A 17,702-nucleotide genomic window follows, 5' to 3' on the forward strand; every position below is an offset into this window, starting at 1 on the left:
GAGAAGGGAGTTGAGGGAAATTGGAAGGGGAGGTGAACCATGAGAGACTATGGACTCTGAAAAACGATCTGAGAATTTTGAAGGGGTGGGGGGTGGGAGATTGGGGGCACCAGGTGGTGGGTATTGTAGAGGGCACAGATTGCATGGAGCACTGGGTGTGGTGCAAAAATAATGAATACTGTTATGCTGAAAAAAATAAAAAAATTAAAAAAAAAAATCCTAAACCAAAATTTTAGCAAATCAAGTCCATCAATATGTAAATAGGTAACATATCCTGGGAAAATGGGCTTATTCCAGGAATACAAAGTTGACTTAATATTCAAAAGTCAATCTACCATATTAACAGATTAAGAAAAAAATTATATGATCATCTCAATAAATGAGGGAAGAATTGCAAAAGTCCTATATCCCTCCCTTATAAAAACTCTCAGAAACCAGAATAGAAGACATTTTGCTGACCTGATAAAAAGTACCCAAGAAAATATTTTGATTAACATCATGCTTAATGATGAAAGACTAAATGCTTTCTTTCTAAGAACAGGAATAAGGCAAATTCTTACAACTTCTATTCAACATATTACAGGAGGCCCTAGCCAGTGCAATAAGGCAAGAAAAATAAATAAAATGTGTAAATATTACAAAGGAAGATATAAGACTCTATTTGCAGATGACATGATTATCTCTGTAAAAATCCAAGATCTATTTTTAAAAGCCACTAGAACTAATAAGCATAATCACATCATATAAAAATAAATTGTATTCCAATATAAACAATGAAAAAGTACAAATCAAAAAAACTCTAATACCATTTTTGATGGCTAAAAACATTTCACAGATAAACTTAATTATGTATATAATATTCTTTACACTGAAAAACTACAGAACATTGCTCAGTAAAATATAAAGATATAGATAAATGGAACATAGATATAGAACATATTCATAAATATAGAACATATTTATGGATTGGGAGGTTTTTTCCTGAAACTGATAAACACATTTGACAGAATCCCATTCAAAATCCCAGCAGACTTCCAGTATAGTCTATAACAAGCCCAAAATTAGGTAGTGTTCTTTGTTCTTCCTTTTTAGTGTTCTTTGGACTAAGTATTTACATATAAATTTTTAGAATCAACTTGTCAATTTCCACAAAACAGTTTAATTTGGGTGGGGATTGTACAGAATATAGATTGATTTAGGTAGAACTGATTCTTAACAATATTAAAATTTCTAATCTATGAACATGGTAGAACTCTCAATTTATTAGATCTACTTTAATTATCAGGAGTATACATTAAGTCTTATCTTTTCATATTCTTGATGCTATGTAATTGACTATACATAGACAAAGTTACAAAGTTAATTCAATGAATAGAGGACAGACTTTTTAACAGATGATACAGGATCAATTGGGTATCATATAGAAAATACTAAAGCTTGACCCTTATTTCATACCACCTGCAAAGTAACTCAAAATGTGTGTTTATAGACTTAAATTTAAAACTATGGTCTAGGGCGCCTGGGTGGCTCAGTGGGTTAAGCCGCTGCCTTCGGCTCAGGTCATGATCTCAGGGTCCCGCATCGGGCTCTCTGCTCAGCAGGGAGCCTGCTTCCCTCTCACTCTCTCTGCCTGCCTCTCTGCCTACTTGTGATCTCTGTCAAATAAATAAATAAAATCTTAAAAAAAAAAAAAAACTATGGTCTAGGGGTGCCTGGGTGGCTCAGTTGGTTAAGTGGCTGCTTTGGGCTCAGGTCATGATCCCAGGGTCCTGGGATCGAGGCCCATATCCTGCTCCCTGCTCAGGGGAGAGCCTGCTTCTCCTTCTCCCTCTGCCTGCTGCTCTGCCTATACCTGTGCTCTCTCTCTCTGTCAAATAAATAAATAAAATCTTTTTTAAAAAGTAAATAAAAATAAAACTATGGTCTAAGAGAAAATCTTTGTGACATTAGGTTAAAGAACAATTTTTTAACAGGACATAAAATATGCAACTGATTAAAAATGAACTCCATGAAAATAAAAGTCTTTTACTATTAGAGAAAATTAAAATATCAGCCATAGACTGATGATATTTGTAAAGCATGTATCTGATAAAGGACTTGTATCCAAATCCTATAAGGAGTTTTCACAACTTGATAATAGGGAGCAAACAATTAATGAAATTGTTTTTGTTATACCCATACATTTGCATGCAGTTGTAAGAAATAGATCTCGTGTAGCCTTTATCCAGTTTCCACAATGATAACATCTTGCACAACTATAGCATAATGTCACAGCCACAACTCTGACATTGTACTGTCCAAGAACATTTCCATCACAAGACTCCCTCATATTTTCTCCTCCCGGGACCCCTATCCCATGCGTGTCAGAACTGTGGGATCTATGCATATCCCATGTCTCTTTAAAACATTCTTTTAAATATGTCTTTGTTCATTGTTCTACATTCTTTGGAGAATTCCTTGGCCTTATCTCCAAATGTAATATTTTGCATTTCAGCTGTGTCTCTTCTGCTATTCAGAACATCCATTGAAGTTATCATGGCAATATTTTGTATTTCCTAAATATCTAGTCATTTTTTTAAAATAGGCTGTTACTGCTTCATAATAGCAATATCATCCTTGCCCTCTGAAGTCATTACAGTTCATGTAAAGCTTGTGTTTGTTCCACGAGTGCCATTTTACTTCCCAGAAATGGCTCTCATGTTTATAGAGTTTGGACCCCTCGTCTTGAGAGGCTGGCTTTCCTCAGTTCAGGATCTCATCAGCTGGTCTTCATCAGCTTTTGGGCAGTCTTTCTACACAGAGTGAGGAAGGGGCAACGTGTGCTACAGGTCGACACCCAACCATTCACCTCCGGAGCATGAAGGCTCCCTGCTCAGCCCAACTGAGCCTCCTCCAGGAAGCCTTCCTTGACTCTCACAACCCTCTGAACTTACCTCCAATATAAGTCTTTTACCCAGGCCCCAGCATCTAGCACAGAGAAAGTACTCCAAGAAGCGATAAATGAATAAATGCTTGGCAGAAAGGAAGAAATCCTTCCTCTGCTGCACCTTTCCGGCATCTTTGCAGGGAAGCAAAACCAACAAAAGGCTGAAGAGTGGACATGCCAACAGATTGTTGGCAAACACTGCCTAGGGCGCAAAAGGAAATCTGTCCAGTGGAGGCAGATATTTTACCCTCTACATGTTCCATCTTTTTTCTTCCTCCCCATTCCTTACCCTCTCTAAACCATATGCCTCTTCCCCAATTTTACAACATGAAATGAAAACAGAAAACCTCTCTTAAGCATTTTTTTATTTCTCTGTTATTTGGTTTCTACTTTGGTACACATGAGCTGCGGCTATATTTCACACAGAAGCTGACATATCTCATTATGACACGCCCCATAAAACAGAGCACATATAAATCACCTGGCATGGTTTTGCTTCACCTGGCTGTTATTGCTGAAATCTTTATTTCTAAGAGCACAAAAGGGAACATTCCTTGAATCTACAGATGAATAGGACAGGGTAAGCAGCAACCAGATCTGCTGGGATAGGGGAGAGGGACCAAAGACACGGGCTCCCACGTGGCCGTCTGCAGAGACATGAACGGCACAGATGGAGAAGCCAAACAAAAATTTCAGAAAGACCAGGGCCAGTGGGTAAACACACCCGAACGACAGCCCATCTATCAGACCCCTCTGGCTTGCTCAGTCCTAACAGATTCTGACATAAACACGATAACCCAGGTGGTGTAATACCAAAGCCAGCACGCCTACTCTTTGGCCTAAATCACTTACATGAGTATTGTTTTATTATCCTGGAGCTCTAGACGGCCCCTCCCCGGGCAGGAGCACCATCCATCCCTCCCCATGCCAGCCCCCATGTCCCCAGCCAGTCCCACAGCAAGACCCAGCCGGGCCCTGCCAACTCTAAAATGTCTTGCCCTCAAAAGCCTGGAGATTAAAGGCAGTATCCAGAAACTTCTTCAGAGAAACCAGGTGAGTGTTCCTGTTTCCTGTGGCTGGTGCGGCCGCTGGGTCACGGCCAACGTACCTGGGGGAGAAGGGACAAGTTAAGCGGAGGTCTGGGCCCGGCCCAGCCACTACCCCAGGACTGCATCGGGTCTAATCCCGATCACCACCCTGCCGTAGAGATGAAGAGCTGGAGACTCCAAGAGGCCGAGTGACTGGCCTAAGATCAAAGGAGGCTCTCTCATTCAGCTTTGGCTGCAGAACAAACACAAAGGTTTACTCTCCATGAGGCAGAACTGACGGGGGTCCCTGATCTGGCATCAACAATCACAGGACCAGAAATGACTATGGGACCCATCCCCTCAATTTCCAATGTGGTCCAGAGAAGGGCAGTGGCCAACAGGTCAGGTAGAGCCAGGATGGGGTCTCATGCCCCCAGAATCCCTTGGGCCCAGAGGAGGCAAGAGGCAGGTGGCAGGCACACCCACAGCCAGCCTCGTACCATATGGGGCGCGCCCTGCTCAGGATGGTCATGAAGCGCGGGTTGATATAGTCATAGTAGCCCATGTTCTTGTGCTCCTCCTGGCACCACACCAGCTCTGCTCCTGGGTACTTCTCTGCCTCTCGCTTGATCAAGTCGAAGGGGAATGGAGAGATCTGGGGCAGGCAGGGAGACAGCAGAGTATGCCAGGGGAGGGCAGCAGCCTCAGCACCCCTGGTGAGGCTGAGCCCTGCCCCTCACGGGCATGCCTCCCAAAGCTGGGGGGCCGCTGATCTGACCCCGTCCATTACCCTGACTGGGCAAGGGGTTAGGCTGCACCTGTTCCAGGCGGGTGATGGCCACTTGCTCCTCCAGGCCCTGGCTGCTGCGCTCTCTCACCAGGTCATAGTACACCTTTCCAGTGCAGAAGATGAGCCGCCGAACCCGCTCCGGGGCCCGCGCCGCAGCCCCGTCCTCAGGAATCACCCGCAGGAAGCTGGTCCCTGGAGGTCCGACAGGGCACAGACAGCCTGAGAACCAGGCCTCCATTCCTGCCGCCCCACAAGGCTCTCCCTGGTCCCTGAGACTAACCCCAGGTTTGGATCTGTGGCTGCCATGGGCACCTCTGAGCCAAACTATGGAGCAGGGGACTGATGACACCCTGAGATGGGCTGGAGTCAAGGGCATAGCCCTGGGAACATGAACATGTAAGGTTGCAGGCTGGGGTGCGGGTGGGCACGTATGCTAGGGAGGGCCCCTGGAGGGGACAGAGAAGGTGGCATCAAGTCCACATCTGATGGCATCGATGTCTGTCCCAAACCTGCTCCCCATCCAGTCACGCCTCCCTCCCGCATGCACTCCAGCCACTGTACCACCACGCTAGAAGGTGAACAGCTGTCTGGGAAGCGGCTGCACATTTGTCCCTCCCTCCCTCGGCCCTGCAGCCAAGCCCCCACCACCCTGAACATTTTTCCTTCCTGCGCGCACCCACATGCCAGGCACCAAGCCAAGCGCACAGCAGAGAACTCTGAGTCAAGTCACTCTGGTGTCCCCCAATCTCAGGCGAGGACACTGAGGCACAGAGGGAAAGCAGCTGCCCGTCCCCAGAAGAGGAAGGTGAGCACTGGGTGCTCAGGCGGGACGGTCTGCAAAGCCAATGCCAGGGGTCTGAGCTGCTGGCTCAGTCACCCGCCCACACCCGAGGGGATGCCCAAACATATACAGGTGAAAAGCATCTGCCCACCATGCCAAGTCCCTTTCTGGCCAGCACCTGCCATCTCCCTCTACTACCTGGGGATATTTTCCAAGATGGCTCTGCTCTGGCGAGCCTCAGGGCCCCACCTCAGCCCCTCCCTGAGCCTCCCCTGCATCACATCTCAATTCTAACCCCTGATCCTTCAGATGCTTTACCTGACCCTCAACTTTCAGGTAAAGGGGTCTGAAAGCTCCTGGAGGGACACTGGGTCCTGAGGGCCAGCAATGTCTATTTGGCTCAGGAGTAAAAAAAAAAAAGTGAAACTGACTCCATGAATGATAGGCAGTGCCCTGCCATCTTAGCTAGGCCCACACCAGGCTTCCCCCCTCAGCTCCCCCAGCACAGCCAGAGGGCCTGGCTGCTTGGCCCAGGTGAGCCTGCCCAGACCATGTCAGGTGGCTACCACACGAACCTCCCAACCTGACCACAGCTGGGGACTGAGCCAGGAGCCACTACAGAGGCACAAGCAGAGGCGAGGACGAGAGTCCCAGGAACAGAGAACCATGGGCCACTAGGACCCCCCTTGGCCGCCTCCCCAGTAGACTTGGGCGCTTACCAGATACCATTTGGTCGAAGCTGGACTTGGCCTCTGGGTGCCGCAGCAGAGATTTTGGTGTGAAGATGATCAGCTGGAAGCGAAACATGTGCCCAGCTGCCGGCGGCCCCACCTGGCCAGAGCTCCCGCCCCCGGGGCCCGGCGCAATCATGGCCATGAGCAAGGCGGGCAGCTCACCGGCTTACGGAAGGGCAGCAGGACCTGGCGGCGCAGCACGTGGAAGTAGTTGGCCGGCGTGGAGCAGTTGACCACAATCCAGTTGCAGTCGTAGAGCTGGCTGACTTCGAAGTCCTCCGTGAACACCTGGGGAGCCAGGGTATGGCTGGGAGCTGGCCCACCTGCGGTACCCGTGCCCTGGCCCGGGGAGGGAGCACAGCACTTACAGGGTAGGCATCAGAGTCATCGTTGCTCATCTGCAGGAACCTCTCAGGCCTTGCTGAGGAGTGCTCTGGGCCCTGAAAGCAAGTGCCGATGGCATGGACTGGCCTAAGTGTGGGGACCCAGGGCACAGGGGAAAATCTGGGTGGCTTCCTAGAGGAGATGCCCTCTCTCTCTCTGGAGCCCAAACCACAGTAAAGAACCAGGAATGTGGGAGTAGAGTGGAGAGGACATCTTTAGAGGACGGTCTGGTCAGAGCCACCACATGTGAACATGTGTGGGACAGGAAGAACAGGTAAATAGGCCAAGGTGAGATGCTTCTTCCAGAATATTCTAGAATGGGCAGTTGCCATTTAGTGAGTACCCGCTGTGTGTCAGGCACAGTTTTATGGGCTCCATACACGTTATTCACTAATTCTGAAAGCAGCCCCATGGTGTAGACATGTTTCCTCACTTTACAGATGAAGTTGAGTGGCAAAGAGATTAAGAACAACCCCATGGTCACTCAGCCACAAGGGGCACATTCGAACCCATGACTGACTCCTACTCCTGCCCTCACCCGCGTGGGTGGCTCTGCTCCATGACGGCAGCAAGACGACACCACACTGACCTCCAGGGTGGCTCCCCGAGGGACGAGGGTGATCTGTCCCACAGCCCACAGACTCCAGTCAGGATGTCCCAGCCTCCCCACCCAGCCTGGCTCCAGCTCCACCCTGGATCTTTCCAGCTACGAGCCCGGGGCAGGTTGCTCCCCTTCTTTCCTCATGTGTGCAACGGGAAACAGGACTGACCGCCCAGTCCAGGTGTGAGACTTCCACAGGATGACGCTGGGCGTGTAGGACGCTCAGCACCATGAATCCTGGCTGCGACGGTACCGTCAGTCCCTGACTGGATGACCAGGCCACGCACAACAGGCCCTCAGGGACACGCACGGCAGCCCAGCCATCCAGGGTGGGGAAGGCCTTGCCCCAGGTCACAGAGCCAGGTTAGAGGCCGCACTCTGCTCCTTGCACGTCCCCTACCTAGTTGGCTGCACCCCGCCCCAAGTTGTCTCAAGGGCTCTGCTCCTGCCGTCCGTCCCCCACCGGCATGCACACCCTCCGTCTTCCCTCTGTGCCGCCACTCAGGAGTAGACCACCGGACGGCACTACTACACAGCATTACGTTCAGGTCCCAGCTTCTACTTCTCTGTCTCAGTTTCCCTCACGTGGAAAGCAGGAACAAGAGCTACTGCATTTGTTGTCGGGACTAGAAGAGTTCGTACAAAGGGTGTAAAAGAGCACGTGGCCCAGAGCAAACCCTCAGACGTGTCAGCTAATGAGAGCAGCAGCGCAGACATGCGGGCCACCCTGGGCAAACCCGTGTGTTCCTGGGGCCTGGAGGGAAAACACCCCCTAAGCCTACAAGCAGCCAAGGGCCCACCCACCCTCTCCCAGGCACGCCAGAGCCTTCTGGGCCCCCAGCCACCACGTGGCCCTCACCATGCCCTCCATGCCGTGGGGCAGCAGCAGCACGATGCCATTGTGCCGCACCCACTTGGCCTGGCCAGTGCTGATGAACTGGTCGATGATGCACTGGGCGGTGTTGTGGAAGTCACCAAACTGAGCCTCCCAGAGGACCAGGGCATTGGGGCTGGCCATGGCATAGCCCAACTCAAAGCCTAAACAGAAGACACAGAGACAGAGCCCGCCGCACACTGTCACCAAGTGGCAGTGACTCCAGTCAAAATCAGCACTTGCTCATAACTCTCCCTGCCCCTACCCATTCTTCCCAGCAGGCCAGAAAGAGCCAGGGGACTCCTTGGGGCCCAAAGGCCAGACTCTCCCTTCCTGGCAGCTCATAATGTGCCCAGAGATGCCACCCTCAGCCCTAACCTTACATATGGCCAGCTTCAGCCTTATCTAGACAAGAAGCCAAGTCCAAAGATATCCTAGGGAAGCATCAGGAGTCATCTGCGAAGAGGAACCCCCCCCCCAAAATATGTGCAGTACAGCAAAGGGGAAGGAACAGGATGGGGATTGCCCTCTGCAGGGTTCCTGCTTCTCAGAGGAGGCAGTAAAGGAGGAAGCAGGCTAGTTAAAGGTCAAGCCAGGGAGGAAAGAGTACAGAGGACACAGTCCTGGGAGCCCAGAGCCTCGGGAGGGGCTCTTAACATGGGGCAGCTGGGTGGTCAAGGTCAAAATAATAAAGACAGGACAGCCTGGGCTCCAAGACCCTCTCTGGTCCCCAGGTATCACAGGGTCCACCTGACCTGCAGGCCGAGTTCTGACCTACCCAGGACTCCATATTCTGAGAGGGAGCTGTTGCACACAGTGTAGGGGGCCTGGTCAGGCCAAAGGTGGTTCATGGGGACACATGTCCTCCGGTCAACTTCCTGGTCATGGAGAACGTGGTGCCGGTGACTGGAGAGAGACAGATGGGGAAGGGATGGAGGGCAGGTGGATTACCACCTGTTCACCCAGAGCAAGTGGGACAGGTAGCAGGAGCAGGCAAGCCTCTGTCACTGTGCCAGGAAACCTGACAGAATTCCAGAGGATGGCGACACCAAGAAGGCTCTGGGAAGCCAGAGCAATCTGGTCTCTCCTCCAGGTAGCCTCCCTTCCCAGTGGAAGGGGTCAGAGAGGCGGCCAAGCAGCCCTCTGATGGCTTGACCCAAAAGCAGGGCCTGGAAATACTGATGGGGTTACCTGTGACTACCCCAGCCAGATAAGGGCTCCCCAGACATGGTCCAGGAAAAAGAGGGAAGAGCCAGCTCCGCTCCAGAGCTCTTGGGCTGATTCCGGGAGACCCCATGCACAGAGAGCTCTCAGCAATCCCGTGGGGTCAGTGAGGATAAGGCTAATGCCCCTGGGGCCCCAAGGCCCAGAGACCACTCTCCCACCCTCACCTGAACGTGCCCCGCTCCACATCCTGCCCACTAAGCCGCACGTGGATTCCCTCCTTGAGCAGGGAGCCAAAGGCCATGTACTCCGCCAGAGCCCAGTCCACCGTCCGTGTCTTGGTCATGTCCGCACGGCCCCGGAGGATTCGAGAAAGGCCTGCAGGAATGAGCAGCCACGCTGAGGGATGCAGGGGCTCAGCCACCCCAGCTAGGACAGCCATAGCACCAGGGCCCTAACCTGGTATGTATGTACTCATTATACACCCCTCACACAGAGCAGGGCCCTGGCAGGCCACAGGAGACCCAGCGCCGGGCAGCCCTCCTCTGGCACCCCCACTCCATGAGCAGGCCTGAACTTCTGGCCACCAACCTCCCTCCCTTCGGGAAGAAAGAACAGGCATCAGTAAGTGAGTGTCTGTCACATGCAGACACCACGTGCATTGAGCCAGGAACATTCCTCACCGGCCACCAGCCACAGAGTGCTGCTGACTGTCCCCAGTCTCCAGATAAGGACACTGGGGCTCAGAAGAGGGAACTGATTTACACACAACCACACCACTATAAAGGTGTCTGGGTTTGAGCCCAGGCACCTGCCCTAGAGGGGCTCCTGCTAGCCCTACACCTGTACAAGCCCGAGGTGACAGGCACACAGAGCAGGCACCCCAAGACACCTGGGCCACCATGCACGTTGTGCAGGAATCCCACAGGCTGGTCAGAGCATATGCAGGCATCCCACATCACCACGGGGGCCTCCAGGCCACCCAGCCAAGAGCCTGGGCCAGCAACCACCTGCTAGCCTAGGTTCACTCAGGAGCAGCAGGCTTGCCCTCTCTCATCCATCTAAACCACCAGCAGGCCCAGCACTCCTGCCCCTTCCGAGCATTCCAGAACCAACCAGCTCCTCCACGGAAGCCCTTGCTTCCCTGCTCTCCTTCTGTCTGACCCACGGACCACCCCAGCAAAGGCACTGTGAAAATCCACGGGGCCCAATATAAGCCTCCGTCACTATCACCCAGCAGGGGGCATGGCTTCCACATCTGCCCACCCTGACAGGAACTACTCTCACGGGCACATCACAAGAGTGCCAGAGGCTCCAAGAGCTCAGCTGACCGGCCAAGCACCAGGCGGGGACGCAAACCCAGCTCCCCTGACCCCTGAGCACCATCTCCTGCAAGGGCCGTGCCGGCGCCTGCCCGCAGCCTCACCAGTGTGGATCTTAAAGTCCTCCACAGGCACAGAGCTAGCCACCTCGCCGATGTGGGTGAGGACATCCTCGGGAATGCCTGTGGCTGGGCACGTCATGCTCTTGGGCTCACCGTCCACGTTGAAGAAGCCTGCGAGGGCAGAGACTCTGTGTGCTTTTGGGTCGCGGTCAGGCCTCTGATCCCCTGGTCAGCCCGCCTTCCCAGGACTCAGGGGCCCTCCTCTTCCTTAACCCCACCTGCACTCAAACCCTGACCCAGCCTCGGGACCCGCGACAGCTGACAGCCGCAGCTCCATCTCCAACACCTACCCAACAGCTTCTCCTGAATGCCTGTGGGGGCTGCTCCCTGGGCCCAGGGTCAAAGCCATCTAGCTCCAGCACACGAAGGCCCTCTGAGCACCACTTCCCCAGGCTCCCTCCACTTTGGTGTGCACCTGCCTTGGCTCAGCCCTCCCGTTCCAGAGGACAGCTGGTTGGATATGCTCCCAGGCCAAAGGCATCTCTCCTGTACCCTGCCCACCCCCGCCTGCAGCAATCAGCCTCCCCCCCACCAAAGCCTCAGGAGTCTCAGAGATGGAGCACGCAGCCTCTGGGCTGGGCCCTGACTGCCCTCACCCAGGACCACTGCAGTCCTGGTCCCACACCCAGGTGAGTCACTCTCAGCCACACACCACTCCCTCACCGGGCCAAGGGGAACTCACCAGGCCAGGGGGAGTCCAGCCAGTGCTTTATATGCAGGATCTTTTTATCCTTGGACCTGCCATATGCCTCTTCACAGATCCGGTCATATTTGGCGATTTCCTCCTGAAATCAGGGTGAGTGCAAGGATTGAGGCAGTGACGGCCTGGATAGCCAGAGGCTGGATCAACCTGGACTTGTAAGCCCTGGTCCCCTTCGCTGCATTCTAGAACTGTCTTTCTGCTGGCCTGCAGGGACCCTGTGTCCAGGGGCTAAAGTCTCAGAGTTAAGGGGGATCCCTCCTGTTCAGCAAGGGACTTAGAGGAAGCTCAGAAAAGACTCACAGCGCTTGCTCTCAGAGCTCCCTTAAAGCAGGCGAACCAATGCATCCATAGATAACTGTGGGGACAAACCCAGCTCAGGGCTGCCTCCTGCAGGAAGCCTTCCTGGATTCCTGCCTGAAGGAGAGCTTCCCTCACATGGCAAGCATTCACTGGCCCACCAGGTTGTAAATGTCTTTGGCTCTCTGTCCCCCTTGACAATGACAAGCTTCAAGGACAAAGACCATATTGGCTATTTCTTGAAATCACTGCCAATGTCAGCAACTACTCCAGGATTCCAGCTCTGCCAGAGGTTTATCTCAGGCGTCCATGCAGCCCGCCTGCCCACCTCGAACTCCTGCAGGGTGACTGTGCCCTCAGCAATGAGCTTGTCTGCATACTTCTTCAGCACAGGCACCTGTCTGTGGATCTGCTTGTACATGAGCGGCTGTGTGAACATGGGCTCGTCCATCTCATTGTGGCCGCGCCGACGGTAACAGACCTGCAAGGACAGCGTGAGGAAGGGCTCAGGCCATGCAGGCCTAGTCACTGCACAAGGGGGAGTGGGGCACGTCTGGGGACGGCTGGCAGGACACACCCTTCCAGGCCCTTAAAAGCCAACTATCATGTACCACTGAAAGCCCCACCTCCAATTCAAGCCTTTGCACAGACTCTCTCGGTGGCAGTAAACCTTCCAGCCAGGAAGCACTCCAAGCCCTCATGCCCACGACACCGCAGATGCAGCCCAGTCGGTCATGCACACCCCCACCTTGGTGCCAGCCCCAAACCCACCAAGTCCACCACAACGTCTTTGTTGAACGTGTTCCTCCACTCGGCTGCCACACTGCAGACGTATATCACGGCCTCTGGGTCATCGGCGTTCACATGGAAGATAGGCGCGTTGACCACACGGGCCACATCGGTGGGGTACGGTGAAGAGCGGGCCATGCGGGGGTCTGTGGTGAAGCCGATCTGCAGGAGTGGACAGTGCCTCTGCAGAGCTACACAGGCACCGCCCGCCTGGGAGACCAGTGGGTCCAGGAATTCGGGGGGCTCTCTGCCTTGAGGTTTGTTAGGTATGACCAGGAAGGACATGGCACAGGAAGGGTAAGAGTAAAGGGCCCCTCAATCGGGCACCGCAGCAAATCCTACAGCGATGGCAGCAACACCAAGGAAACCCTGCTTGTGCTTTTGTCCTACATTTCATACAGTGGAAGAGTGCAGGCCTGGCTCTCTGCCAGGCCCCACAGTGGCTATGCGTGCAGTGCTAAGCCGGGCGCTCAATTCCCCAAAGCCTCGGTTTCCTTGTCTGGTAAAAGGACTCATTAAGTACCACCTCTCAGGGTTATTCTATGAAAAGTAAGTGACTTAATGCAAATAAGGCAATTAACTTTACAGGCTCAGAAGAGCTATTAATGAGCACAGCAGCCAGAAGAGCAAAGGCCTGTGACACCTGTGCTCTCAGACTCACTGGATCCTAGAGAGTTAAAAGGAGCATCTAGTTTCCTGTCCTGCCTCTGTGCTAGTTACACCTGTATGCCTTTGTCCTTGTAACGCCTCCATGGTGTGTGCATATGTGTGTGTGCATTTACATGTACTGTATACATACAGACACACACCAATTTCACAGACCAGGCTGGGGAGAGCAGGGATCCTGCCTGAAGTCACGCACTAAAGAGTGGCAGAGTGGTGGGATTAAAGCCAGGATCATCTTGGGGCACCCGGGTGGCTCAGCCGGTTAAGTGTCCAACTCTTGGTCTTGGCTCAGGTCATGATCTCAGGGTCCTAAGATCAAGCCCCACATCAGATTCCATGCTCAGCACAGTGTCTGCTTGTCCCTCTCCCTCTGCTCTGCACCCCCACTTGTTCTCATGCACTCTCTTGAATAAATAAAATCTTAAAAAAAAACCAAAAAACTAGGATCATCTCATACTTCCTGCAGAAGTGCTACCTGGGATTCAGGAAAGGGGGACACTGAAGAGGACCGCCAGGCAGCCCAGGTCCTCACCTGGTTGTTGACAACCACATGCACAGTACCATTGGTGGTGTAAGAGGGCAGGTCACTCAGGTGGAAGGTCTCATACACCACACCTTGGCCAGCGAAGGCAGCATCCCCATGAACCAGGATGGACATGACCTGAAGGGCAGGATGTGAGACAGGAGGAATCTGAGCCTGGGCAGCCCAGCTCTGTGTCCTACAGCGCAAAGATCCAAGCCCTATTTGCCAGAAGCCAGTACTCAGAGCCCAGTCCTCACAGCCCAGCCCTCATAGCCCACCCCTAACAGTTCAGTTCCTCAGGGACCAGCCCTCAGAGACCATTACTCTCTCAGAGTTCAGCCCTCAGAGCCCATTCCTCAGAGCCCAGTCCTCAGATCCAGCCCCTCAGGGCACACCCCTTAGGAATCAGGTGGGTTCACCTTCTTGCCCTGGGCATCCCCTCGGTAGAACTGTTCTGCCTTCGTCTTTCCCTGCACCACAGGGTCCACGGCTTCCAGGTGGGAGGGGTTGGCCACGAGGGACAAAGTGATATTTCTGTTGGTGACCCGGTTGATCCTCTCATGGTACATGCCAAGGTGGTATTTGACGTCTCCGGAGCCCTGAAGGTGGAGGTAGGCGCTGATGACCCAGCCCTCTCACCGCAGACACGCAGACAAGTAGGCATGCAAGCCCACCGCGGGGCTGGGACATTCCCTGAATTCTGCTCCCTGGGAAGGCTGTGCTGTTCCTAACCCACACCCTCTTCCAGCCCTCACACTCCCACACACTACCCCTCCCTGAGAAAGGCAGGCACGTTCCCCTGGGCCTTGGCTCAGAGGCCAGACAAGCTCCCCCATCAGAGCCCCTCTGCATTACCAACTACCATCCCAGAGTTAACGACAGGGCAAGCAGTGAAATGAAGGTGCTGTTAAGAACAGAGGCATGGCCTCCGGGCAAATATTGGAGCCGCACCTTACCTGAGTCCTTACACCAAATAACAAATACTGTACACACGACAGGTGAACCCATAGTATAGCAGAGAAAACATCATATATCTTGTGATCTTGGAGTAAGGAAGGCCCTTCCAAACAACGTACAGAGCTCAGAAGGCATAAAAGATAAGGCAGCTAAAATTTAATAAACCTGCCGGGGGGAAGCAAATCCATGCAGTGTGAGGAGAGAGAATCAAGCTGAGAAAAATATTTATGAGACACGTGCAGGCAAAGAGCTAACAGCCTCAATATACAAGATACTGTTACAAATCAGTAAGACGAAGCCCCAAATCCCATAGAAAAATGAGCAAAAGCCAGGAAGAGGAATTTACAGAAAAAGAAATATACGTGGCTTAAAAACAGGTGAAAAGACACTCAACTTCGTAACAAAGAAATACTTTAAAATACAAGCATTTTTGCACCTATCATATGGACAAAGCCAGAAAGATCTGACAGAGTAAGTGAGGACAAGGGCCTGGGACCCTCAAGCACGCTGGGGGTGGGCGCACTGATGTCTTGAAGCTCTCTGGGGGGAAGTCACTCTGGCCACGGGCCTCTCAGACACCATCCAACAATGTACTCACACACGTGCGCAAAGAAACTCATTCAGCAGCCTAACCGCCATCAACCGGCGAGGTGAACCCCCACGGCGTGCTCACAGCTCGGGGGTCCCCCGTGCACAGCACGAGGCAGCAACAGCTCATTAAGGGAAAACAGCAAGGTGCCCAGTGCTGTCACAGGCTGCTCCCCCGGCCTTTTGCAAACAGGACTGCACCGGACAGCTGTGTGTGTGTGTACCTGTGTGGAACACTGGTGGAAGTACACACTTTAACACAAACACACACGGGCCACAGAGGAGCCTTCAAAGAGCAGGAGAGGGGCGGGGTCTCATGAGGGAAACACTCTCATCGAGTCTACTTTTTTTTTTTAATAGTGTTCATATTTCTTTTCTGATTTAAAAAAAAAATAGTAAATACTTCTGTAAAAAATATCCTTTGACCAAACTTTTCAATTTACACACGTCACCTCTGTGATTCCTCACCACCATCCTGGGGGGCAGGGGTTTTCATCGCCATTTTACAAAAGAACAAACCAAGTCCAGGGGAGATGAAGGTGACTTCAGAGAGAGTGTGCTGATCTCTGAGAAGCCAAATGAACGGCATCTGGGGGAGATTCTGGGTTGGAACCAGCAGATGCGGATTTAGTCCCTGCTCTGCCTAATGTATGGGATGACCTTGGAGCGGCCAGTTGATATGGTTCATTTTAACAAACCAAAGCCCCTGTACTGGGTGCTGGAGGTTCAGGGACAAGGTCCCTGCCTCATCCTGTCACCAGCCTGGAGAGAGGAAAACAGATACACACACACGTGCACAGGCTGGAGAATGCCAGAAGAGAGACAGTAAAGAGAGGAAGGCCATCTGCGTTCAGGCCTAGCGTGAGTGATAGCATCAGGGTGGGAGGTGTGCTTAACATATGTGCACACCAGGAACCGGGGTGTGAGCCGAGAAATGTTCCCTCTGCTCCTCAGTGGGCACAGGAAGCTGTCCTGGGCAAATATATGAGTGAAGAGACCCTTCTGGGCTGGTAGACAGGACCTTTCAAACAGAGTCAGGCCACACAGCCTAAATAAATGCCTTTAGGCCTTTCCCTGCACCTCTCCGGGCCTTAGCTTCCCTAGCTGAAAATAAAGACACTGGTCCAGACTACCTGAGGGCTCTCCAGCTGTCAGGGATCACAATACTCACTCTAAAACACCTTAGGGACCTCACACAAACACACCCATTTTCTTCCCACTTTTCTACATATCCATCCATCTCCAGGTCTGTTTGAGCCTAGATGCTTCTGGTCCAGCCCCTCCCTAGTCCACCTCCCACATAAATGGGACCAGGGCTCAGCACCTACCTCATCTGCCGCCTCCAGCTTGGGGTCAAACTGGCAGAAGATCTGCTCCAGGTCCTTGCGAATCACGTTGGCCAGCACATTCAGCCTGCCCCTGGAGCCACAGGGGGTAGGACTCTCATCTGGCACGGAGGCCACCTCCCCGGTAGGCCCTAGCATCCCCCACATGCCTGCCCACCTAGGCTATCAGAATTAGCATGGGGGGCAGGGGAACCCTCCGCGTACAGCCCAAGGGAGGCCCGGCCTCTCATCCATCTCAATCTACAAGGCCCATGAGAGATTCTAGCTGGCCAGCTCCCCCAGAAACCACTGTACCTCTCACTCCGACTGTGGAGGCCCTCATAAGCAGAAGCCACCCAGCCTCACGGCCACTCAGCCTCATGGCAGGATATACACGCTCCCACTCCTGCCACCCACCCCTACCTCCCTGCTGCACCCCATCTCCCTCCCCCCACCCACCCCCATCATCCAGAAGTGGAGCCTAACCCAGTACCTCAACCCCAACCTGCTAACGCATCATAGCTGCTCATACATGACTCCCAGCTCAGCCAGCAGTGTGTTGCCGCAGGACGGGAAGAGGGGATTTGACTGATTCTAAGGTCAGAAGTTACCGGGGGACCTGTCCAGGGATGCTGAAGTCTAAGGGTAGGGGCAGGAAAGCAGCCAGAAACTCTCTAGTCCGGCCTGGACTTCCCATCAGGAGACAGTTCATTCAGGGGTGGGCACCAGGCTGATCGAGGGCACAGGGGAGGACCCAGAACTCACCCCCATACCCCACCAGCAGACACCAGCCCCAGGCCCACACACACCCTGACCCAGCCTCCAGTTCCACATGGCCCTGTGACAGAAGGGCAGCCCTCTTCCAGGCGAGCCTCTCCTATGTTCTGTGGGGGCAGAGCTAGGAGGCCAAAGGAACTAAATGAACAACGCTCAGCTCTTCTGGGCAAAGTCCTCCAACCTTAAACCCTCCTCCCACCCCCAACTATGGAGGCCTGGCCTGGAACAGCCCCTCGGCTCCCAGAGCCCTCCACAGGCCGGGAGCCTGCCCAGCACCACCACACAGTCCCAGAGCTGCCTCTGACTGACCAGTTCCATCCTCCCTGAGAAAGCCACAGGAGCCATGTGTGT

The 17,702-nt window shown here is 53.1% G+C and overlaps 1 protein-coding gene across 5 annotated transcripts in view; it reads right to left on the bottom strand.

The window, feature by feature from the left end:
* Positions 1–3,273: 3,273 nt before the first annotated feature.
* OGDHL (oxoglutarate dehydrogenase L) overlaps positions 3,274–17,702 on the bottom strand; it is a 28,500-nt gene continuing 14,071 nt past the window's right edge. For all 5 annotated transcript variants that reach the window (XM_047702647.1, XM_047702644.1, XM_047702645.1 and 2 more), the window contains 16 exons: positions 16,578–16,668; positions 14,124–14,303; positions 13,714–13,842; positions 12,498–12,677; positions 12,055–12,207; positions 11,409–11,511; positions 10,709–10,837; positions 9,510–9,660; positions 8,897–9,024; positions 8,104–8,282; positions 6,628–6,699; positions 6,422–6,547; positions 6,245–6,317; positions 4,773–4,936; positions 4,455–4,609; positions 3,274–4,034 (listed from right to left, as the gene is read on the bottom strand). In XM_047702647.1, coding sequence (XP_047558603.1) covers positions 3,911–4,034; positions 4,455–4,609; positions 4,773–4,936; positions 6,245–6,317; positions 6,422–6,547; positions 6,628–6,699; positions 8,104–8,282; positions 8,897–9,024; positions 9,510–9,660; positions 10,709–10,837; positions 11,409–11,511; positions 12,055–12,207; positions 12,498–12,677; positions 13,714–13,842; positions 14,124–14,303; positions 16,578–16,668 — 2,137 coding nt within the window. In that variant the 3' untranslated portion in view covers positions 3,274–3,910. The remainder of the gene's footprint in view (positions 4,035–4,454; positions 4,610–4,772; positions 4,937–6,244; positions 6,318–6,421; positions 6,548–6,627; positions 6,700–8,103; positions 8,283–8,896; positions 9,025–9,509; positions 9,661–10,708; positions 10,838–11,408; positions 11,512–12,054; positions 12,208–12,497; positions 12,678–13,713; positions 13,843–14,123; positions 14,304–16,577; positions 16,669–17,702) is intronic.

The sequence above is a fragment of the Lutra lutra genome, chromosome 14 (genome assembly GCF_902655055.1).
Source record: "Lutra lutra chromosome 14, mLutLut1.2, whole genome shotgun sequence".
Taxonomy (NCBI): Eukaryota; Metazoa; Chordata; class Mammalia; order Carnivora; family Mustelidae; genus Lutra; species Lutra lutra.